This window comes from Canis lupus, chromosome 16 (genome assembly GCF_003254725.2).
Source record: "Canis lupus dingo isolate Sandy chromosome 16, ASM325472v2, whole genome shotgun sequence".
NCBI lineage: Eukaryota > Metazoa > Chordata > Mammalia > Carnivora > Canidae > Canis > Canis lupus.
In genome coordinates, this window is record NC_064258.1 from 11,132,024 (window position 1) to 11,156,990 (window position 24,967).

General features: G+C 49.6%; 1 protein-coding gene across 4 annotated transcripts in view; it reads left to right on the plus strand.

Annotated features, from left to right (window-relative positions):
* The window catches only part of OGDH (oxoglutarate dehydrogenase), a 69,191-nt gene that overhangs the window by 37,444 nt on the left and 6,780 nt on the right, over positions 1-24,967 (plus strand). For all 4 annotated transcript variants that reach the window (XM_025433692.3, XM_025433704.3, XM_025433690.3 and 1 more), the window contains 11 exons: positions 4,188-4,303; positions 7,909-8,063; positions 8,157-8,303; positions 8,483-8,573; positions 8,907-9,086; positions 11,740-11,868; positions 23,332-23,511; positions 23,789-23,941; positions 24,191-24,293; positions 24,408-24,536; positions 24,737-24,887. In XM_025433692.3, coding sequence (XP_025289477.1) covers positions 4,188-4,303; positions 7,909-8,063; positions 8,157-8,303; positions 8,483-8,573; positions 8,907-9,086; positions 11,740-11,868; positions 23,332-23,511; positions 23,789-23,941; positions 24,191-24,293; positions 24,408-24,536; positions 24,737-24,887 — 1,534 coding nt within the window. The remainder of the gene's footprint in view (positions 1-4,187; positions 4,304-7,908; positions 8,064-8,156; positions 8,304-8,482; positions 8,574-8,906; positions 9,087-11,739; positions 11,869-23,331; positions 23,512-23,788; positions 23,942-24,190; positions 24,294-24,407; positions 24,537-24,736; positions 24,888-24,967) is intronic.

A 24,967-nucleotide genomic window follows, 5' to 3' on the forward strand; every position in this document is an offset into this window, starting at 1 on the left:
GTTGGGCTTGCTGTGTCTTCTAGATGGATTCATCTATTTTCATCATGTAATGCCCCCTGTGTCTAGTAATTTTCTTTGCTCTGATATCTGCTTTATCTGATAATAATCAAGCCACCTCTGCTTTTGATTGTGTTTATATGATGTATCTTTCCATCCTTTTACTTTTAGTCTGCCTATGTCATTATATTTGAAGGGAGTTTCTTATAGACAACCATATAGTTGGGTCTTTTTTTTTTTAATCGACTCTGCCAACCTTTGTCTTCTAATTGGCATATTTAGATTATTTACATCTAATGTAATTATTGATATGCTAGGGCTTAAGTCTAACATCTAGTGTTTTATTTGTCCTCTTTTTCATTTCTCTGCCTTTTTCCTGACTTTATCTAGGTTTTTAAGCCTATATTTTAGAATTCTGATTTTACTTACATATAGTATTTTTGGTCATATCTTTGTGATTTTAGTAGTTTTCAGTCTCTTTCAGATATCCATAAATCCAATTTATCACAATCTACTGGTGTCCTTGTGTGATGAGTTCAAATGATATATAGAAAGTATACCTCTCTATATATCCCTTTACCCTCTTCATTTAAAATAAAATTATTTTAAATACTTTCTGTACATGTTTAGAACTGTAGACAGCATCATAAGTTTGGCCTCAACTGTCAACTGTAAGTTAGAAGACCCAAGGGGAAGGGAAGTCTGCTTTATTAACCCATACTTTTTATTCCATGTTCTGTCTTCCGCCCTAGTGGCTAAGATCCCCTCAGATGTCATTTCATTTCTTTGGAGAGAACTTTCTGTAGCCATTCCTGTAGGTGACAGACTCTCTGTTCCCTGCAACTGAGAATGCCTCCATTTCCCTTTCGTTCCTAAAAGGTGTTGTCCCTGGACACAGTTCTTTTTTTTTTTTTTTTTTAAAGATTATATTTATTTATGCGGGGGGGGGGGGTGGCAGAGACACAGGCAGAGGGAGAAGCAGGGTCCGTGCAGGGAGCCCAACACAGGACTCGATCCCGGGTATCCAGGATCACACCCTGGGCTGAAGGCGGCGCTAAACCGCTGAGCCACCCGAGCTGCCCCCTGGACACAGTTCTGGGGAGACAGCTCTTCTCTTGCGCTCTGGGAAAGTGTTCTGCCCCTGCCCTGCCCCCTGGTTCTTGATGAGAAATCCTCTCTCCTTCGAGTGGCTTCTCCCTCATTTTATTCTGGCTGCTTTCAAGATTTTTTTCTTTGTCTTTAATTTTGAGAAGCGCAGTTATGCTGTGTTTTGGCATGGTTGTACTTGGGTTTCTCCTGTAGGTTCTTGCTGCCGCTTTTTTTTTTTTTAAGATTTTATTTATTTATGAGAGACACAGAGAGAGAGAGGCAGAAACACAGGCAGAGGGAGAAGCAAGCTCCATGCAGGGAGCCCGATGTGGGACTTGATCCCGGAACTCCAGGATCACACCCTGAGCCAAAGGCAGATGCTCAAGCACTGAGCCACCCAGGCATCCCGTCACTGCTTCTTTGATCTGTGGGTGGAAGTCTCTGGCCATATGTGGGGCATTTCAGCCATGATTTTCCAGGTCCCTTTCTCGGCGTCCCTCTGTCTCCTCCCCTTCTGGGTTTGTGGGCGCAAAGTCTTTTGTTTATGCTACATGTCCCCGAAGCTTTCTTCATTTATCTCTGTTTTTCAGATTGGTTCATCTCTATGGTTCTGTCCTCAAAGTCCCTGTCCTCCAACCCTCGCCTCTGCCCTCCAGCCTATATGTCCGACTTTATTTCAGTTGGTTACGTTTTCCATTTCAGACTTTACCATTTGTTTTTTTTCTGCATCTTCAGTTTTTGTAGACTTAGCTTCCCACTGTCCCTGTCACATTGTCCCTGAGGACAGCTCCTGGAGAACCCCAAGTAGGTAGTTCCAGCATCCGTGCTACTGGGAGCTGGCGTGGTGTCTCTTGGTTATCTTACCTCATTCAGTCAGAGATATTCCTGGTTCTTGTTGTCAGGGATTCTTTTATTGAAGCCAGGACACTTGGGTATTAGCAGACTTGGAATCATACTCTGATCTCTGTTACAGCAGGCCCCATCTGAACACTGCTGTGACAGGGAGGAGCCATGGTCCCCATGGACATCCACTGTTGCTGGAATGGGCAAGTGGGCCAGTGTATCACCTCCTGAAGGGAACAAAGTCTGGGCTCCTTGTTGGGCTTTCCCTGAAAGCCCAGGATGGGGCTGGATGTTGGAGGGCATCGCAGCCTGTGGGGGTGCGTCTGGACTGCAGTGTGTGCTGGGGTTTTGGGTAGTATGAATGGTCATTGTGTGAGTTCTCTGCCCTGCTTGGCTGTCCCGCTCCTGACCCAAGCTTTTGTTGGGGCTTTTTTGGTCTGCATCTGGAGGAGTTCTCACGTTGCTTTTTCTTTGCTACAAGTCTGGGATATGGAAGCCTGGAAGGAAATCTGGGGACCTCACTGGCTGGTCAGCCTTCTTCACCTTCTGGCATTGTCTTATGTTTGTTTTCCCCACTATGTCTGGGCTTTGTAGTTACATTTAGTGGGGAATAGATAGGAATATGTCAGCTCACCTTTTTGAACACGGGTGTCTAAGATTCAGTTTCTCATGTGACTAAAGAATGTAGAAGCATGGCCGGCCGTTTGGAGGCTCATCAGGGCAGCCCAAGAGTAGTTAGCACAGGGTGACCAGGGCAAAGAGCCATATGCATGTCGAGGCTGGGGGCTCTTCCCACTCAAAGGTCCTGACAAGCTGAAGTTCTCTGGATCAGAGCATTCCCGGCAATGTGCACACCTGGTGTTCTCATCAGCTAGGAAAAATGCCCCCCATATGATTCTGGCTGCCATCCCTTAATACCACGAGCTGGGCACTGAGCACCTGGAGCCTCACCAGACCTATGCGGTGGACCGTTCTCATTCTGGATAGAATGGCAGCAGGAAACCGCTGCGTGTGTTTACGCAAGCCACCACTGCCTTCACTGCCCCCATATGAAAAAGCCAGGTTGCTTTTGTTTCAGTAAAGCAGAAAGGGGTTTAGAAAAGACTTTTAAGCAGAAAGGGGTTTAGAAAAGAGTTCTAAGACTTTAAAAATGTGTGCCAAAATGTTAAATGCATGCAGACTGTGGTCCCCACGGCAGCTTGGATGGGATCACCTAGGGATTCCTGGCCCCCACGTGACCAGGGAGTCAGCGCTGGGGTGAGGCCTGGAAATGTGCGCTTCTACAAGCTTCCAGCGGTTCAGACACACAGCTGTGTCTGCCTGCAGCAGCCCGAGTCCCACTCCCGGCACTTCTCCCGGTGACTCTTAGTTAGGCAGGAACAAGGACTGTGTGACCTTGCACAGCCGGGTGTCCCAGGCTGTGGCATTCTGGCGTCCAGCTTGTTGGTGTGAAGTGGCGCCTCTGCCTCCTCCCACACACATTAGCTTTCAGAGCTGGCGGGAGCCCAGCCTCCTGTATTGCCCAACAGCCCTTCCAGTCTCTTTCTCGACAGTCACTGTGACATGAAACAAGCACCTCATGCCTGAGGAAGAGTCCTTCCTTCACGTTTCTGTCAGTTGGAAATACGCTCTCAGCTGAGTTGCCTTGCCTAGCCGGCACTGCGGGACATGCTAGGGATTAGTCAGGCGATCTGTGTGAGCGGGGCCCTGGGGGGCGCCTGCTGCCTACCGTGTGCAGGATGGGTGCAAAATGGATGCCAACGGATGGTTGGGAGAAGGGGGCGGGCACTGTGGGTCCAGGCTGGCCGCGTTCCCTGCCTCAGGCCCCCAGCTCCCGGTCACTTCCTCACACAGGACGCTGGGCCTGTTCTACACCAGTTCCTCAGTTTCCACTTGAAATTCCTCCTTAACTACTGCCTATTTGCTTTCCGATTAACTTACCCAGTGCCTTTTCAAGTCAAAATTGGTGTCTCTGGGACCTTGAAATACATTTTCTTCTAAATCATGAATAGTTGGTGCCCTGGACTAATACACATAATATGAATTTTATTCTCATTTAGCTGTGATGCTAGTAATATTCTCAGCTTCTGTTTGTTGCTAAAATTTGTGTTTCTGACTGTAAAATATTACTAATTTTCACCTATATCAGAGGTTTTTATGATTTTTCCTCTTTTCTTTTCTCTCCTCCGGGGAGTCCCTTCCCCTTTCCATAAACTGTGGTCCCCTCGTGGCTGTGCCCGTCTCTCCTCGCCCTGCAGGGTTCTACGGCCTGGACGAGTCTGATCTGGACAAGGTCTTCCACCTGCCCACCACCACGTTCATTGGGGGGCAGGAGTCAGCACTTCCTCTGCGGGAGATCATCCGGCGGCTGGAGGTAAGGGGACAGAAACCTCATGTACTTGTTTTTCACCTGTGTTGGCAGGAGGCCTCCAGACTAGGTGGTTCTTTGTCTTGGTTCTCTGGTTTCCTTCTCAGTGTAAGAGAGAGGGGAACATTTTTTTCATTTGGTAGATAAAAAATTCATGCTTTTTATTTTTACCGTCAGTGATAGCAGAGATAAAGCATTTCTGTGCACATCAATCTCAGTGGGAGCTCACTTCAGGTGTGCGAGGTCCCCCAGAACCCGCATTCTGCCGTCAGGGACCAGGTTTGGGCCCCAGGCTGCCCAGTGTCTCTGCCCCCAGAGGTCTGTCTGCTTGCACCACACTTCTGGTGTTTTCTTCTTTTCCTTCTCCTTTCCGGCCGTGGTTGGCACAGAGCCTGCTGGTTGCCGCACACGCACCACAGCTACACAGGGGTCTACTGCCACCTGCCAGTCTTTGTCTAGCCCCTCATCTGTACAGGGTGTGGGGGGTCCGTGCCTGTGCTGCCCATTAAGATAGATAAAGGAGGGGCAGCCCCCGTGGCACAGTGGCTTGCACCGCCTGCAGCCTGGGGTGTGATCCTGGAGACCTGGGATCGAGTCCCATGTCGAGCTTCCTGCATGGAGCCTGCTTCTCTCTCTGCTTGTGTCTCTGCCTCTCTTTCTCTCTGTGTCTCTCATGAATAAATAAATAAAATCTTTAAATAAATAAATAAATAAATAAATAAATAAATAAATAAATAAATAAATAAATAAATAAATAAAATGAAGGAAACAAGTACTCTGGAACAAGGCTCCTCAGAGTGGATCATGCAGTTACCTGGGGCACTGCCTGGCATGCACGCTCTGGATCGTGGGTGGCACCTGGTGTCCCTGGCAAGCCCCAGCTGCACGATACCCAATAGTAGGGCTCTCCACGCCAGGCACCAGCACTACTGCTCGTACCCAGCCCTATGACTCAGTTGTGATAAAGGGGATCTTACTCCAGCCAGTGGGATCTGATCAGAATGCTCCCATGGGTGGTACCACATGTGGCTGTGACTGTGACAATCTAGAAAGGTCTAAGTGTCTATTGATGACATTGTCTTTAACTTGTGACTTGCATCCTGTGGTGTCAATATTTCAGCTTGGCCTTCATCACTTCTAGGCTGTAAGGGGAAAATGTTGACACTGTGACCTGGTGCAACATGAGGGTGTGGACACAGGGAGAGGTGTGGGCGTCAGGCAAGAGAGGGGAGGAATGGACGTGTCAGGGAAGGGTGGGGAGGGGTGTGTGTGTCAGGGAGGGGTGGGGAGGGATGGGCAGGATTAGCCAAGGGGGTCCTCTGGGTCTACACTGGGCCTTACCACTGCCTGCAGTGTCTGGATCCACTCCGTCCAGGAGTGGCCCCCAGCCCCATGCGGTCCTTGAGTTCTGGAAGCATGCAGAATACCTGAGGGACTTAGATCTTGAGGAGATAACTAGTATTGATACCTTGATCAGACACAGGCTGAGAATTAATTCCTGTCTGTTAGAAAAATTTAAATGTCACAGATGGTTATGTTCTGTTTCTCTGGGACATTACTGACTGGGGGCTCCCCTGGCTCAGACCTCAGAAACTGCACCCCTTGGAGACTAGTCCTTCTCCAGATGAGCCTGTCTGTGGGCCTAGGCCATGTGGGCCCCACCCCGTAGGTGTCCCAGGCACCTGGGCCAGTCTGTTTGTGGAAAGCAGAGATTGGGGCAGTCTTCGTAAGGGCTGGCATGGTGCTCCTGCCCCCTTCCCTTCCCACACGTCTCCAGAGGGGAGCCCAGCCCTCCTCCTGAGCCATGTTTCTAGGGGTGTGCAGAGCCCTGTGCTTGATCTCCTCAGCCTTGAGTCCCGGTGGCCCCAACCCCCAGCATTAGGAAGGGCAAAGCCCTCTGCTGTCACTTGCAGCCCAGGAGGTGGGCTCTTGCTATGTGAGACCTTGGCCACTGCCCCTCTTGACCCCAGGGTGCCCACATGCCAACCCGTGAGCCATGCTCATGGCTTCCAGGTGTCGGGGCACACTTGCCAGCAATGGTGTGGAGGTTCACACACATGTGTGCACACTGGGCTGCTGGCATGAGCTGCCAGGACCACAGGCTGGCCTGGGACACTGTGGCCTCTGAAAAGTTCTGGACAGAGGAACTGAGAACCAGCCCCTGAAAACGCTCGGCCTTTTCTCCTGGGGATTGAGCCAAGACTAGGAAAAACAACACGTGATCCAGGGCCCCAGTCATCACGCATCCAAGTTAATAGCTAAACTCATGCTGATGGTGATCGACACAAGAGAGTTGCTAGTTTTTTTTTCTAGCTTTTAAGGAGTTCAGGTCAGGGAAATAGTGTTCCCTGGGAGTAAGGGGTGTGGGTCTCCCTCCCCATCCTCCCCTGCGTCCTCTTCCCTCCCTCTCCCTCCCCCACCCTCCACTTTCCTCCCTTCTCTCCCTCCTCCTCCCTCCCTCCTCTTTCCCCGCCAGACCTCCCCCGCCTCACCTTGCAGGTCACATTCAAGCCCCAAGAAAGACCTGTGTTAAGCTGAAGGAGGAGGTTCCTGTCAACAGGCACCCTGGTGGGGCCTTCGACCCGTTTTGGGGCTCAAGTGGATCTGCATACCATGAAGCAGAAGCAGGGACTAATGCTGACTCTGACGTCAGAGAAATTGTCCCAGCCCACCCCATCCCTGGGCTTCATGGTCTGGGTTTATCACCTGAGCCCTTCCTCTCCTGGCCAGGGTGATGGTGCCTGTAGTGCTTGCCCATTCTTGGCTCAGAGAGTCCTTCCTTTGTTTCCTAATCATGGTGCTATGTGCACAGATGCCCACCCTGCTCTGAAGGCAGGAGGAATGGTCCAGGGTGATAGGTGGCTCCATGCCTATCATGGAAACCAGCAGAGCCTTGCGCCCTCAGCTGGGACAGTGTGGCTGCTAGAGGTGTTTTAGGGTCTATAGAATCTCCCTACTGCCATGCCAAGGTGCTTCCTTCTTTAACTCCTGTGCTGATTTGGGATGGCTGGCGGGTGGAGGGAGAAGAGGGGTCCTGGTCACCTGCCTCAGGAAAATGTAAACCCCCCCAGGCTGGGCCCTCCTGTGCCTTCATGTCCTCTGTTCCACTCTGGTTTCCTTTCCACTGAGCCCATGCTTCATCCTTCCCAGCTGTAATGTGAGCGCCGTGGATGGACACCCTGCTCTATTCCCAACCCTGTGTGTCGTGATGTGTGCAGTCACGCTTCTGTAGGACCCAGCCTTCCCAGGAAGGGTCAGTTGTTAAAATCTAAACACCTGTGAATCTTCAGTGACTGCTGAGCTCTGTCACCCACTGCCACACAGTCCCTTCTTTCTCGTGGTGCTGGCCCCATGGTTCTTGCTGTCCCCTTCCTGCTCACTGGCTCAGTGTGACGTGAAGGATGCATCTCGTGGCCCTGCTAGAAGTGAGAGGATGGTGTGGGCCTGGACCTGGCACCGCCCTCCAGCCGTGCGTCTCTGCCCCGGGCCCAGCCAGATCTGCTGCCTTCAAAGGGAGGCCCCTGTTTCTGCCAACCTTCTGGCTGAGGAGGCAGTGGACAGCCTCAGGCGAGCAGCCCTTGACAGGGTGTGTGTGCGTGTGTGTGACACAGATGGCCTACTGTCAGCACATTGGGGTGGAGTTCATGTTCATCAACGACCTGGAGCAGTGCCAGTGGATCCGCCAAAAGTTTGAGACGCCTGGAATCATGCAGTTCACCAATGAGGAGAAGCGGACGCTGCTGGCCAGGCTCGTGCGGTCCACCAGGTGCGGGCTGTCCCCTCTGCCCATGGGGGGAGGGGCGGGGCCACAGCCCCTGTGAGTGGCACTGGCCCCAGTGACGTGGCGGTCCCTGGCCAGGTTTGAGGATTTCCTGCAGCGAAAGTGGTCATCTGAGAAGCGCTTCGGTCTAGAAGGGTGCGAGGTGTTGATCCCTGCGCTCAAGACCATCATCGACAAGTCCAGTGAGAACGGGGTGGACTACGTGATCATGGGGATGCCCCACAGGTATGCACGCGCCCCCAGTGGCCTTCCCCACGGCCCCACCACCACCACCCTCTGGGGCTCCAGCCCACTGGGCATAGCAGAGGCAGAGGGCTGAGGGCCCCCCACAGCCCATGGCCTTTGTTTTCCACCTTCCCTCCTCCGCTGCTGTGGCATCAGGCTCACCTGCCTCTGTGTTCCAGGGGGCGGCTGAATGTCCTTGCCAATGTCATCAGGAAGGAGCTGGAGCAGATTTTCTGCCAGTTTGATTCGAAGCTGGAGGCAGCTGATGAGGTGAGGCACCTGTTTTCTTTCAGAACATCCAGCACAGGTCAGCCACTGGAGACCCTCAGCTCCACTTGTCACTCAGAACAGCCCTCCCTTTCCTGGGGGCCGGGGCTTCCACACCATACACAGGTGGCCAGTGGCCAGGTGGCCCCCACAGCCCTCCCACTGGGGGCAAGGATGTGCCCCTCCTCCCAGAGCCATGGGGGGAGCCATCCCGGGAAACACCTTCCCACCACGCCTTCGGGAATGGGGTTCTGGGATAGAAGTGGCACAGAGCAGAGCCATCGTGAAGCCTAAGCATCTCCCACTGAGGATAAAGACCCTGTGTCTGTGTGTCAGGGTTCTGGGGACGTGAAGTACCACCTGGGCATGTACCACCGGCGGATCAACCGTGTGACCGACAGGAACATCACCCTGTCGCTGGTAGCGAACCCTTCCCACCTCGAGGCTGCCGACCCGGTGGTGATGGGCAAGACGAAGGCCGAGCAGTTTTACTGCGGGGACACGGAGGGGAAGAAGGTAAGGCCGCAGGGATCAGCCAGGACAACCCTGAGGCCACAGTGTCCAGGATGGGCTCTGAGCCCATCATGTCTCCCACCTCAGGTTTCTGCAGTTTAACAACGTATTCTGGACAGACTTTGGAGGAATTCTAGATCGCGATACAGCCATGCTGCCAGAGGTGCCCCCTCCTGGGTTGAAGCAGCAGAGACAGGCAGGGATGCGGGGGGGGGGGGGGGGGGGGGGCAATCCCATCCTCACACCCCCGGTGAAGCCGGGCTTGCAAGAAAGAACTTACTCTGGAGGTGAAAGGCAGAGGTGAGGTGGAGGTAGACTGGGGGGTGCTGTGGGCAGAGCGGGGCATGCTGGCCCAGGGGTGCCCTTAGAGGAGGCCAACTTTTTAGGGCTGGTACCAAGCATTAGCTTACCGGTTCTATAATTTAAAATACTGTAAGTCTGCTAGACTGCGCTCGGAGGGTGACACAGGAAGCTGCCATCAGCAGCAATCGGTGTGGGCTAGGCGTGGTGTCGGGGACAGGAAGTGGGTCCTGTGCTGCAGGCACTCCTGCCCTCACAGAGAAAGGGCACGGACCACGGGGAAGATGTCAAGGTGTGAAGGTCAAACTCCAGAGAAGGGCGGGCCTCCTGTGCAGCCTCTGGGAGCAGCACCGACACAGTGGCCAAGGTTAGCCATCATCCTGTCATCCTTGGCGAGGACACTGGCCTGGGCATTTGGAGCTAGGCAGGGGAAGGAGATTGCAGGAAAGTCTGTGCAATGTCTTCATTTGTGAGTGACAGACAAAAAGCCCCTCAAGCAGCACTCACCCAGAGTGCTAGACACGTCCTGGAAAGCAGTGAATAACTAGGTGAGGGCCAAAGAGAACATTTGAACTGCTCCGGATGCTGGCACGGATCAGTCCTGCTGTGAGCTGCAAGGTCAGGAGAGGCTGGTCAGCCCCGGTGCTCCCCAGGCCCTTGTTTTCGGGAGGGCTCTTCCTAGTGCACGCTGCCCACCCCTTGAGGACCCACCCCTCCGTGGGAGCCACTCCAGCCCTTGCCCACCCTCAGCCATGGATCCAGACCCCACACCCCTTCATGCCTGTTCTCGCTGCTCGTCTGAAACCCCCAGCAATTAGCTGATTTCTGCTAAACGGAATTTAGGGATCTGGAGCTGTTAACCTACCTTTCTCATTTAAGAAAACATCTTTATCCTCTGTCCACGTAACCAGGGTTGTTGCATAACCTGGGACAGGATGGGGCCTGACCTGGTTTGGCCCCTGGGGTGTTCATGGGGAAGCAGCCCACCCAGAGACTTGCTCCTGCCAAGGTCTAGATCGGGCACTGGGGTGCTGTCAGACGCAAGGAGCGGCAGCCAGCGCCACACTGAGAGAGCCTCGGGGGACAGCCTTGCTGCCTGGCAAGGGTCCCAGCGGCTTCCCCAGGAGACCTGGACAGGAGGCTCTCCCCGAAGCACCCAACAGCGGGAGGCTGAGTATGTGCAGAGAAGGCGTTGGCTGGACTCCCTGTGACCTTCCTACGTGCCTCTGAGGATGCCCCTGAACAAACCTGTCCTAGCAAACATCCCTGCATCCAGAGGCAGGACACAAAGGGTGCTATTGAGTAGATCTACATTTTGTCCCCTAAGAGGACATCGTAGACTTTCCCTTCCTGGCGGGACACACGAAAGCATCCAAGGGAGCAGTAGCTGTGTTTCACAGCGTAGGAAGTATTTGTGGATGTGGAGGGAGGAGCACACAGAACAGGGTCGGGTTGCACTCAGCAGCATTGCCGTTATGCTGCACACACAGTCGCTGAGAGACACCTGTATGTGCAGCCTGGTCTTACCTGTTGTCCCTGCTGAAGGAAGCAGGCTCCTGGAGAAGTATCTCTTTCCAGGCCACGGGGCCGCTCAGCATAAGGCTGAAGGCTCTACCGTGCCAGAGAGCCGCCGTCCAGATGGCAAAGTCACTCTGATGAGTCAGTTACAGCAATTGAATAAGCTAGAAACCCCTAAGCACACATGAATACAAATAAAAGGCAAGAAGGAGAGGGTCTTGCAGATCGCCACTAGATACATGTGAGAGTGACACCTGGTAGCGCCCTAGAGAGGCCACTGCAGCTGCTGGGCAGGGCTTGGTGAGGAGCGGGACCCAGAGGTTCTCAGATGCTGCTGCTGTTCTCCTGACTGAGGGGAACAGTGAGTGGAAGGGAGACACAAAGCCAACTCCCTGCCCAGGCGACCACAAGGACACAAGCTGGCATGGGTCAGGCCAACTGGGGTATCTCCCAGGATGGAGTGTACTGAGCCTGGTCATGAAGGATGCTGGAGCCCAAGGCTTGTCCAGGTGGTGGAGACAGGAGAGGCAATGAACTACTCCCAGTCAGAGCCCCCCAGAGTTGCTCTCCTGGTGGGAGGGTCCCACAGGCTATGCCAGCGTGACATCCACGGGCTCTGCAGCAGACAGTGGCAGAGTGGCAGGTGTGCAGATGGAGCGGGTCAGGACCCAGGAGGGGCTTGGGGGTCTTGTTCTCCTCCCACTTTGTTTCTAAGTTTGACAGGTTTTCAAAATGCATTCATTTTTGAAAAGCACATTGTGACTTAGTCTCTGGTATGCCCTGTAGCCATGATGGTCGGGACTGTGTTGGATTTCGGGTTTCCTTTGCATGTCTGCAGGTCATGTCCATCCTTCTACATGGAGACGCTGCCTTTGCCGGCCAAGGCATTGTGTACGAGACCTTCCACCTGAGTGACCTGCCCTCTTATACGACTCACGGCACCGTCCACGTGGTCGTCAACAATCAGGTAACTGAGGCTCCTCCTGAGGGCACCCTGTGCTCACGTCATCTTACTTAGAATGACATGCCTCGATTATTTAGGACAGTTGTTCTCTGATCATGTACGTGTGTCTTTTATGAAAGATGTGGGCAACACAAAAGATATCTTTTTAAAAAGGAGAGATTTTGATGACGTTATTCAAGATCATGATACTACTTTAGAATATATTATTTCAGCCCCACGAGGGCATATAGATGGCGGTTCATATTGAAGAAACTGAGGTTCTTCAGTATGCTCCTTTCTTACTCATCTCATTATTTTCTCATGTTCTTATGTACTTTTAAAATATTAATTTTGAAGATTTTATTTGAGAGAGAGGGAGAGCACAAGCAGGGAGAGGGAAAGCAGACTCCTGGGCTCGATCCCAGGACTGCAAGATCATGACCTGAGCTGAAAGTAGATAGATGCTCAACCACTGAGCCACCCAGGTACCCCTGAAAATATTAATTTTAGTGTAAATATCTGTCATAGATTGTTTCATAAAACAGACATTGCCATGTTGTTAGACTTTTAGGATTCTCATTTTGCACTGTTTTAAGTAATGCCATAATGAACACTCCTGTAAGGGAATATTTCGGCCGTTCTTACATAATCCTGATGTGTCTGTTACTTCTGGCGGCTGTACCCAAGGGTGCCTGTCGCCAGCTCCTGTGAACTGTCCTGTGACAGATACTGAGGCCTTTGCATGTAGGTGCTGTGCTAGGTTCCAGCAGAGTGAGGGCATGCTCCCTGCCGCCTCAGAGCTGGGGTCCAATGTGGGGTGGGGGCCTACGGATGCTGGTCGGGCAGCACGTTTCCCAGAGGATTTAACATATGTATGTATGTATGTGTGTGTTTATATATATTTATATGTGTGTGTGTGTATGTATATATATTTTTTATTTACTTATTTATATTTTAATTTTTTTAAAGATTTTATTTTATTATTTATTCGTGAGAGACACAGAGGCAGACGCACAGGCAGAGGGAGAAGCAGGCTCCATATAGGGAGCCTGATGCGGGACTTGATCCCGGGACTCCAGGATCACGCCCTGGGCCAAAGGCAGGCACTAAACCATTGAGCCACCCAGGGATCCCCAGATTTGATCTTTAAATGCAAACTGACAGTCAGGTAGACAAATGATGGGGCCTTGGGATCCAGGCAGGGAAGGAGTCTCTGTGTCCAGAGGAAGGAACGGGGCCATCGGCCAGCTCCCTTGGGGCCCTCCATGCATCGGGAGGCTGCTGGAAGGACCAGAGTGAGGGAGTGGCAAGATAGTTTCATTTCCAAAGGTGATTTTTTCTATCTGCAGAGGGTGTAGAGGAACAGGGGACGATTGCACTGTCCCAGCAGGGCGCAGAGAGGGAGCCAGGAGAATGCAAACATCAAAGCAGACATGGTGGCCCTTCTGCCATAAGGCAGGAGAGCTCAAAATCTGCACGGTCAGGCACGTCATCGGGTACCAACATAACGTGCAGTGTGATCACAGCTGTCACTCATCAAGCACCTGCTGTGTGCCAGGCACCAGGCTAGGCGCTCACATTAGCCAATACCGAAGCCACCCGAGCCCTGGGCAGGATCTTTCCCATTCTCCAGAAGAGAGCCTGGAGCAGAGAGTGAATGAAGAGCTTGCTTGAGAGTCAGCATTCGATCTGCTTTCTTTCAAAGAACAGTATCAGAAAGAATTTTGAAAAAAAGCCAAAAACACAGAAAGGTCTAGAAACCAAACAAAAAACCTGTCACTACAAGACTCCTTGCTTGTGGGCTGAGCCTGCAGTGCTAACAGGAGAACTCTCCTCACTCTGGAGGAGTGGCAGCAGAGGTGAGTCAGAGTCATTGGAAGCCTAAGACACAGGGTAACTTAGAATTTCCCGAGAGCAGTTTCCAGGCTGGGGTGAGCTCCGTCCCAGGAGACCGTAAAAGATAACCTCTTCAGGATCCTGGCAAATAGAGCTGCCAGGCACCTGCAACATTTTGTGCCAGTCCAGTTGTGAGAGGCGTCCGCAGGCAACAACACGTAGTCTAGAGTGTAGACACAGGAATGGCTCCACACGGTAGAGTCCAGCGGTGCTAGTGCGCACTCCTCCAGGCTGGGACAGATACACATGGGCACCTGCCGCCCTCTCCCCACCTGCCGCCACAGTGACAGGTGAACGGAGCCCTGCAGTACTGGCTCCCCTGGCGACACCCCTTGGCGCACATCTGTGTTTGTGGGGTCTTTTCCTCCGGTTGCTGCATGGCACTCAGTTGCACGGTCGCTCGCCACAGTGGGTGGGAATTTGGAGCATTCCCAGCTTTGGCAGTTAGGATTGAAGTCAGCGTAAAGGTTCATAGACAAATGATGGCTTGTCTATCTGTTTCTCACTCTGCACGTACCTGTTGCTGGGACTACTGGGTGCACACACCCTAACGGTCTGATAGACTTTACCAGAACCGGCCTATTTCCCAGAACTCCTGCAGCCTGCAGTGTCGCGTGCGGCTCACTCTTCCTTCTCCTAAAGGCTGAAGACGGGAGGTGTTGTTTCTGGTGCGTACCAGCCACCATGAATTCTCTGCAGGAGGGGTCAGGGGGAGGCTGCTGGTTTTATTGCTAAAACTACAGAGTTTTGGACACGAGTCCCTTATATCAGAGATGTGTTTGCAAAGATTTCCTTCCATTTCGTGCCTTATCTTTGTTCTCCTACCTTTCACTTTAACAAACCCAGAGGTATTTGATGTCGGTGAAGTCCAGTTTATGATTTTCTTTCTCTTGTGGATCATGTGTTTTATGTCAGATCTAAAGAAAGTTTGCCTGACTGAGGAAGTTTTATAGTTTCATATTTTGTGTGTAAGTCTGGGTTGTATTTGGGGTTTGGGGATGGGTGTACGTATCTCTTGTTTCGGGGCAATCTGTGGAAAGGACTGTTTTTGCTGGAAGTGAATTGAGCACGTGTCTGCAGACCCGTCCTCTCTGCTTCCTGCCAACACTGTGCCCCCTGGACAACTGTGGTACTGCCATTCAGTGGCCCGAATCCTCCAACTTCATTATTTACAGTTGTTCTCACAGTTCTGTTACTAGTTTTTTCATCAAATTTTATAATCAGCTTGTCGATTTCCACCAAAAAAACTCCACTAATATTTTGAGTAGAAGTATGTGGAGTCAGTACGTCAGTTTGGGAAGAATTGCAGCCTTCGCAATACTGAGCCTTCTAACCTGAGAATACAGCAAGTCTCTGCATTATTTTTATTTTTATTTTTTTGTTCCTCTCATAGGTATTTTGTAGTTCTCAGCATACAGATCCTGCATGTCTTTTGTGAGACTTGCTTCTAAATATTAATTGATTGGGGGCTATGATAAATGATACTTCTTTAAAATTTCCATTTCTGATTGTTGTCAGGATATAGAAATAGAATTCAGTTTTGCATTTTGTACCCCACAGCCTTGTTAAGCTCATTTTTCTAATCTGTTTGTGATACCATGGAATCTCTGTATGAACAGTCACATCTCCACAAGAGAAGGTTCTGTTTCTTCCTTTCCAGTGCTTGTACATAAATGCCTTGTGTTCCCCTTTCTCACCACAGGGCCCACACAGTTCAGACACGGGAGAGTGGACATCCCTCCCTTGTTCCCCATTTAAGAGGAAAGCATCCGTTTTTGGTGATTCACCGAGGTCCTTGCTGCAGGTGCTCTGTCTGCATCCTTGCAGGCTCAGAGAGCTCCCTCCTGTTCCTGATTCATGGATGGAATTTATCACAAACGGATGGTAGTTTTTGTCAGATGCTTTACTATGTCTGTTAAGATGATCCTGTGCTTTGCTGGTGGCGGATCCCATCCTGAGTGTGGACTCTTGTGTCTGTAACTCATGTGTTCTTGTCGCATCTGCCTGGTTTTGGTGTCAGGGTCGTGCTGACCTGGTCAGGTTAAGTTGGGGACTGCTCCCTCCTCCTCGGTTTTCCAGACAAGTCTGTGTAGGACTGGGGTCACCTCCTCTGTAAACACTCCGTGCAGCCTTGCAGGAGGAGACCTCTGGGCCTGGAGTTTGCTCTACAGGAAGACTTCCCTTTGTCTTCCATTCCTAGAAGCTCTGTGTGAGGTGCCTTGGCATGGATGTCTTTGGGTTCAGCCTGTTAAGGGTTTGCTCAGCTCTTCTCTGTTTGTTGTAACAGCTTTATTGAAATGTAACTCACACACTGCACCCTTGGTCCACTTACAGCGTGGTCCACTTACAGCATACAGTGGAACAGACAGTGCGGCTCCTGCCACAATCGTAGAACATTTTATCGTGTTCTATCCATGAAATTCTGTGTCCGTTAGCTGTCACGCCCCTGCCCCTCCTCCTCAGCCCTAAGCAGCTGTCAGTCATACTGTTATCAGGACTTCATCCCTGTGATGGCCATGCAATACCTAGTATATGGCTCTGGCAAGTCTAATTCACCCATTTATCAGGGGAGGAACATTTGAATTATTTATACCTTTTGGCTGTTATACGTGATGCTGCTCTGGGCCCAGGTTTCCATATGGCATGTAACCCAGAGTGGAATTGTGGGGTCACCTGGTAGCTCTGCATACCCTTAGACCCACCAGATTGTTTTCCAAGGTTGTTGTACCATATGACCTTTTGTCAGTGATATCTGAGAGTTCCAGTTGTCCCACCTCTTCATGGACACTAGCTCGTCTCCCTTCTATCTTAGCCATCAAAGTGGGTGTGAACTGGTTTCAGTTTGCATTTCCCTAATGACTAATGATGTCCATCATCTGCAAATGTGTTTGTTGGCACTTTGTATGTCTTCTTTGGAGAAATATTTACAACAATCTTCTGCCTGTTTTTAAACTGGATTGTCTTTTTATCATTGAATTGTGAGAATTCTTTATATATTGTGGATACAAGCCCTTGATCAGGTATGTGATTTGCAAATATTTTCTCTCTATGGAGTTTTCACTCTCTTGATGTTTTTGAAGCACAAAAGTTTCATTTTCTTGCTCCTATGTTTTCCTCAAAGCTCTTTGCATCTATGACCCACTGGAGTTAATTTCTGCATGTGGGGCAAGGAAGGAGTTTGTTACACACGGACACCATCGGCGGAGAAAATTATCTTTCCCCCACCCAGGTGACTCGGCATCATTCAGCTTCTCAAACCTGTAAATTTATAGCTTTTGACACATTTGGGGGCTTTTCAAACATGATGTATTTTTTTAACCACCTTCACCCCTTTTACCCACGCATCCCACCCCTCACCTCTGGCAACCACCTATATGTTTTCTGTATCTATGAGTTTGGGTTTTGTCTTGTTTTAGGTTTCACATACAAATGAGATCATGTGATATTTGTCTTTGAGTTATTTCACTTAGTGTGATGCCCTCAAGATCCATACATGTGTCACAGATGGCAAGAATTCCTCTTTGATTTCTGAATAATGCTCCATTGTGTATATATATACCATGTCTTTACCCATCCTCCACTGATAAATACCTGGGTTGTGTCTGTGTCTGGGCTATTGCAGATAATGCTGCAGTAATGGTGCATGTATCCTCTTGGAGTTAGTGATGTTGTGTTCTTAGGATAAATACTCAGAAGTGGGATTACTGGGTCACGTGGTTTTCCTATTTTTCACTTTCTGAGGACCCTCCATACTGATTTCCACAGTGACTACACCAGTTTGCATTCCTACCCACAATGCACGAGGGCTTCCCTTTCTCTGCATCCTTACCAACACGTGTTGTTTCCTGTGTTGTTCTTTTGAGCCATCCAGACAGGTGAGAGGTGGGATCTCACTGTGGTTTTGAGCATTTCCCTGATGACAAGTGATGTGGAGCATATTTCCATGTGCTTGTTGGCCATCTGCATGTCTTTGGAAGAGTGTCTATTCAGGCCCTCTGCCTATTTTTTTAATTAGATTATTTGGCTCTTGCTGAGTTGTATCAGTTCTTCGTATATTTTGAATATGAATCCCTAATCAGACATAAAATTTGTGGTTATTTTCTCCAATCCCATGAGTTGCCTTTTCATTGTTAATGGTTTCCGTTGCTGTGCAGAAGCTTTTTAGTTTGACATAGTCCCACTGGTTTATCTTTGCTTTTGGTGTCAGATCCCTAAACTCACAAAGACTGATCTCCAGGAATTACTGCCTGTGTTTTCTTCTAGGAGTAAAAGGTCTCACATTCTGGCTTTCATCCATTTTGAGTTTATGTTTGTTTTTTTTTGTTGTTGTTGTTGTTTTAATTTTTATTTATTTATGATAGTCACACAGAGAGAGAGAGAGGCAGAGACATAGGCAGAGGGAGAAGCAGGCTCCATGCACCAGGAACCCGACGTGGGATTCGATCCCGGGTCTCCAGGATCGCGCCCTGGGCCAAAGGCAGGCACCAAACTGCTGCACCACTCAGGGATCCCCTTGAGTTTATGTTTGTGTATGGAGTAAGAATGTGGTCTTCTGCATGTGGCTGTTCAGTTTTCCCAAAATCATTTGTTGAAGAGACTGTCCTTTCCTCACTATATAGTTTGGGCTCCTTTGTAGGCATGGGTTTGTTTCTGGGCTCTGTTCTGTACCATTGGTCTATTCTGTTTTTATGCCAGCACCATAGTGTCTGGATCACTACAGCTTTGGCAGCGTGGTTTGAAATCAGGCAGTATGACACCTGCAGCTTTATTCTTCTTTCGGGATACTGCTGTGGCTATTTGTGGTCTGTGGTTCCATGTAAATTTCAGGGTTGATTGCTCTATTTCTGTGAAAAGTGCCCCTGGTATTTTGATAGGTAATTTTTCCAGTCCATGAGCATGGTATCTTTCCATTTCTTTGTGTTGTCTTCCATTTCTTTCATCAACATATTGGAGTTTTCAGAGGACAGGTCTCTCACCTCCTCAACTACATTTATTCCTACAGACGATATTTCTTATTTCAGATACTTACTCAGCCCCACCCCTCTGTTTCTGAGTCTCCAGTGGTGCCAACGTCAGACCTGTTGCCAGCTTCACATTCCCTGATGCTTTGTTCATGGTGTTCTTCAATCTCTCCATTTTTTGGGATTCGGAGTGACCTCAAGGTCATAGATTCTTTCCTCTCTATTGTACTGTAGAGACCTCCATTCAGGTTGTTTCCACCAGTTTTTTGTTTGTTTTTTAGAGAGAGCACGAGCAGGGTGGAGAGGCAGCGGGAGAAGGAGGGAGACCATCTCAGGCAGACTCATATACTCAGCGCAGAGCCTGACACAGGGTTCGATCCCACAACCAGAGCTGAAATAAGAGTGGGAAAAAAAAAAAAAAAAAAAAAAGAGTGGGACACTTTACCAACTGAGCCACCCAGGCATGCCAGTTTTTTTAATTTTTAATTTTTCAGTTCTAAACTTTTGACTTCATTCTCATTTCTTCTTTGTCTTTGCTGAGAATTTTTATTTTTTCATGCGTTTCATGCATGTTCATAATTTTCATCAAAGCATTTTTATGACATCTTTTTAATGTCTTTGTCAGATAATTCTAACATCTGTGTCATCTTGGTGTTAGCTTCTGATGATCACTTTTTCTCATTCAAGCTAGGTTGTTGGTTTTCAAATGAAACCAGGACATCTTGGATTTTGTGTTGAGATTCCAATCTTACTTAAATCTTTTGTTAGAGCCCCTGGGGGGCTCAGTGGGTGAAATCTCTGCTTTTGACTCAGATCATGGTCTCAGGGTCCTAGGATGGAGTCCCTTGTTGGGCTCCCTGCTCAGCGGGGCGTCTGCTCCTCCCTCTGCCCTCGCCCCTGAGTGCGCATGCTTGCTCTCTCTCTCTCTCCTTCTCTCTCTGTCTCAAATAAATAACTAGAATCTTAAACACACACACACCTTAAAAATATATTTTTAATGTATATATTTTATATATATATTTATATATATATTTATATGTATAAATATATATTTATATATAAACTCAGTATCTTTAATAAATGTAGGACTATCCAGGTTATGAGTTTGTTCTCAAGTGGCTGTGGTGACTTCTTTCATTTAAGTTGTAGAATTTATGGTCCTAGAGTTTGGAAGTTTACTGGAATCTGTACTGATATCCCTTCTCTCATTCCTGATACTGATAATTCATATCTTTTCTCTTTTTTTCTTAGTTGGTCTAGCTGTAGATTTGTTGTTGCTTTCCAAGGATCAGCTTTGGGTTCATTGCATTTTCTGTGTGCTCCTGTTTTTCTGGTTTATTGATTTCTACTCCTTGTTATCCCTTCCCTTCTGCTTGCTTTGGATTTAATTTAGCCTCCTCTTCCTGGTTTCTTAGATCACTGACTTGAAACTTTCCTTCTTTGCAATATAAATGTTTAATAACATTCCAATTTAAGAACCTCATTAAACAGATACAGTGTAGGTCAGCCATGGGTTTGTCAAACTTCTTATGAAAGATTGTGAAGGATTTTGGTTGCACTTAAGTGAGACCGTGTCCAGGGGAGAGTGTCATAGGATGGCATAGCGTCTGGAAACTACCCCACCAGGAATGACCCAGGAAGCTGGAAGACCTCTAAAAGCCTGAGAGCTGTTTTCATCAAAACCAATGATTCATGTAGCAAGAATGTGATGGCAGAGTCAGCACCAATGGATAGCAACTACTAGAAACCAGGTCTCGGTTGAGTGACCAGAAGAGCTTTGAGCAATCAGATTTGTTCCAGCCAGGGTCCAGCTGCAGGGTGAAGGAGACAGGGCTCTAGCCAGGGATGGCAAGAGTTAACCATTTGACTTCGGGGTCTCTGGCTCTCAAACCTGCCAGGGTCCAGCTGCAGGATGAAGGAGACAGGGCTCTAGCCAGGGATGGCAAGAGTTAACCATTTGACTTCGGGGTCTCTGGCTCTCAAACCTGCAGTTCCACTTAGTGGGGTATTCCCACTGGAGCACTCACTACCAGATGTTTGCTGAGAGATGTCTTTAAAGACATCGCTGATGCTCTAAGACCAGAAATAAAAATTTTCATCACTAGATCAACAGGGAGCTGGTTAAATAGTCTATGGTGTACCCATATGTGTGTTACAAAGCACATGAAAGTTAATATATATAAAATGCTCAGAATAGTGCCTGGTGCGTAAATAGCCACGGTGTGAGTTAACTGTAGTGATTAACGCGGTGCAGTGAAACTATTTAAAAGACTGGGGTCTGTGTACTGTTGAAATGGTCTACGAGATGGATTCCATAGGGAGAAAGTAGCGGGCAGAGTGTGTACACACCCATCTCCCTGTGTCTGTGTGTGTGCACACCCACCACCCACAGAGGTGCCCATGCTTGCAGAGCACACCTCTGTCTCCTCATGCGTGTGCGTACATCCATATGTGCTTGAAGACACAGATGCTGATAACTGTTGTGGGTCCTGAGGGGGAGGGCGGCTGGTGGACTCAGGTCAAAACCTGTCAAAGCAGTTCACTTCCAGCGAGGTTCTATAAGCAACATGCAAATTGTGGTCACGAACTCATAGTTCCCCACATTCATCTCCCTGAATGAGGAGACCCAGGTGGGTGATGAGATTGTTCAAGACGTGTTCATCAGAATTCTCCCTGGTACATCATTTGTTAATGTTCTCATTGGTTTCTGATCATTTCTAATCTTCTCTTTAGTCAATGTGATAAAGGAGATTGTAAAAACCATGGGAATTCCCAGACATCTTTAGGAGCTGTGGTTTTGCTCATGTTTTCTTCAGTCTCTTCATTGATATTTTGATGCCACAGATCATGACACAGTGTGAGACCAGGTCAGTAAGATATGTAGCGAGAGATGAAGTGGCTGTTTTCCTGATGCTCTTGTTTCTCTATGGATGTATCTACGATTTGACCAGAAATTCTCTCCTGAGGAAGCCATCAGATGCTAAATGCTTTTCTATGTTTGTCAAAACCATAATGGTACTGCTTACAAAAGTAGAAAATAAGCCATATGTCTGACAGTAGAAGTCTTGGCATATATTTCGGCAAAACCATAGGAAGCAGTGCTATATAATCATCAAAACATTTAATACCATGGAGACAGAGTCACAGTTTGGTGAAAGGCAGTGTGGGGCCCTCACTTGCCACTGGCTGGAACTTGAATGGCACACTCGCAACAGAAGAGAAGCTTGCTGGCATTTGCAGACATCCACAGGCTCGCAGCCTGTGGCTCAGCGTTCCCTTCCTGGGAGTGAACGCAAGTGAGCTCCGTATTTGCTGGAGCAGACCTGTGTGGGAACGTGTCCACCACCAGTAAAATGGACAGATGCCAATGCTATGAAAATCAAGAAAGGTGGGGAGTCTTCCAGATGAAAGGGAAACAAGAGAGGGCACAGAGTGGGGGCGTGTGTGTGTGGAGTCTGGGACATGGAATTGATTAGGCTGCTCAGGGAACATCCCTGTTTTAGCAAATGGGGACTACCACCTACGTCCTGTGTCGCACGCGTGTGGAGGGAGGGAGCATGGATGGTAAAAGACAAAAGGCAACAAATGCCAAATCTGAGTAAAGAGTGTATGGGAGTTATTTGTGTTATTCTTTCAACTTTCTCCACTCTGAAATTGTATCAAAATTGTAAAGTTGGGACAAGCCTAAGAGGATAGTCGCTGCAGCAGAAGCAGGTCATGTTGGCACAGAGGTTTGGAGGCGCTCATGTGTGACCACTATGGTATTGTCACACTGTGCGTGTGAGGCATTTCCTAGAAGTCAATAGGAGATATAGGTCATAGAAATACAAATATAGACAAAGTAAGGATGATCATGAAAGCTTTAAATTTTCCTTTCAAAGAAAACAGTGCTGATGGGGATCCCTGGGTGGCTCAGCAGTTTAGTGCCTGCCTTTGGCCCAGGGTGTGATCCTGGAGTCCCGGGAACGAGTCCCACGTCAGGCTCCCTGCATGGAGCCAGCTTCTCCCTCTGCCTGTGTGTGTGTGTGTGTGTGTGTCTCTGTCTCTCATGAATAAATAAAATCTTGAAAGAAAGAAGAAAAAAAGAAAGAAAGAAAGAAAGAAAGAAAGAAAGAAAGAAAGAAAGAAAGAGAAAAGAAAGAAAGAAAAGGAAAGGAAAGGAAGGAAGAAAAAAAAAGAAAAGAAAAGAAAAGAAAGACAAAATAGTGCTTACAGTGTTAAATGAAGAAACTGCTGGGTTATAGACCAGCCTCTGAAATTTTTAATATATATTAGCTGTATATGTGCAAAGAAAGACATCAAGGTGTTTACCCTGTACCTGGTGGAAAGATATGTAACTTTGTTTAAATTAACTTTAATTTTTTAATCCTGTCTTCCAAACTCTATGTGTTGAACATATGAAGTTTATTCGCAGAATAGGAAACAACAAAACAGTTTTTAATAAACCACCTGAGTAGCCATTTGGGGACCAAGTAGGGCAGGTGCAGCCAGGAGGCAGCTAAGACAGTGGTGCTCCACCCACCCCACCCAGCCTAACCCCGCCCAGCCCCACCTGTCTGACCCGGCCCCGCTGGGCCAGTGGAGTGCCATCCACCTTGCCCAGCCCCGCCCAGCAGTGTGTCTCTTGCAGATCGGCTTCACCACTGACCCACGCATGGCCCGCTCCTCACCCTACCCCACTGACGTGGCCCGCGTCGTGAATGCGCCCATTTTCCACGTGAACTCGGACGACCCAGAGGCTGTCATGTATGTGTGCAAGGTGGCGGCCGAGTGGCGGAGCACCTTCCATAAGGACGTGGTAGTGGACCTGGTGAGCAGCCTCCATCTGTGTCTGGGAGAGGAGCAGTGGGCTCCCACTCGAGGCAGACCCACCCACATCCTAGGGCCCTGCCGGGAAGGAAGGTAGTTCAGGTCTTGTGTCAGGGTGTCCTCAGGTCACTGGTTTCATCTCCTGTGGTGGCGACTCTGGCATAAAGGAGATTTCAGCAGGACCCGAATTGTAGAGGAGGGACAACAGGGCGCACGGTGCAGGAGAGCAGGCTGGTGCTGGTGGGTCTCTGATGCCAACATGTCTGGGCTGTGTCCAGGTGTGTTATCGGCGCAACGGCCACAACGAGATGGATGAGCCCATGTTCACGCAGCCACTCATGTACAAGCAGATCCGCAAGCAGAAGCCCGTGCTGCAGAAGTATGCAGAGCTGCTGGTGTCCCAGGGTGTGGTCAACCAGCCGGAGTACGAGGTAAGTCCCCGGTTCCAATCCAGGAGGGGTGGACAGAGACCAGGCAGGGACAGGGCATCTGACCTCAAGCAGGTCTGCAGCCCCTAGACACAAAGCAGATGCTAGGGATAAAGATGAGAACACAGCAGGCTTCTGGCAGGCCTCAGAGCCGTCGTACACATGGGGGGCCAGCAGAGTCAGGTGCGCTGTGGTGGGTGGGGTACCCTATGCAGAGCGCCCCTAATGGCTGTGCTATGCCTGACCCCACAGGAGGAGATCTCCAAGTATGATAAGATCTGCGAGGAGGCCTTCACCAGGTCCAAGGACGAGAAGATCTTGCACATCAAGCACTGGCTGGACTCCCCCTGGCCCGGTGAGTGAAGAGCATCGCCTTTGCCCCTCTCCTCCACCCCCACCACACCCCTGTGGGCTACAGTTGGTTTCTAGAAGAGTGGCGGCCATGTGTCAGCTTGTCTCCCTGTCCTAGGCTTCTTCACCCTGGACGGACAGCCAAGGAGCATGACCTGCCCCTCCACAGGCCTGACGGAGGACATTCTGACACACATTGGGAACGTGGCCAGTTCCGTGCCCGTGGAGAACTTCACCATTCATGGAGGTGAGGACGCCCACTGACCTGTGGAAGTGTTGGGCCATGTCCGTGGACTTCTCTCCAGCACGGGACTGGCTCAGCATGGTCCTCCACCCCCGTGACAGAGGAAAGGGTGGGCCATCACAGCTGCTGGCCAGGCCGAAGGAGCTACTGCTCTTGTCCCCCGCTGGTATGCCCGGTGGCTGCTGAGCACCCTGTCTGTGCAGGGCTGAGCCGGATCTTGAAGACCCGCGGGGAGATGGTGAAGAACAGGACCGTGGACTGGGCTCTGGCGGAGTACATGGCTTTCGGGTCCCTCCTGAAGGAGGGCATCCATATCCGGCTAAGCGGCCAGGATGTGGAGCGAGGCACCTTTAGGTAATTCTCTCAGGATTCTTTTGGCACCAAAAGGGAGGGCTCTGGTGTTTCTCTAGAGAAGAAAATCCTGTGTCGGCCTG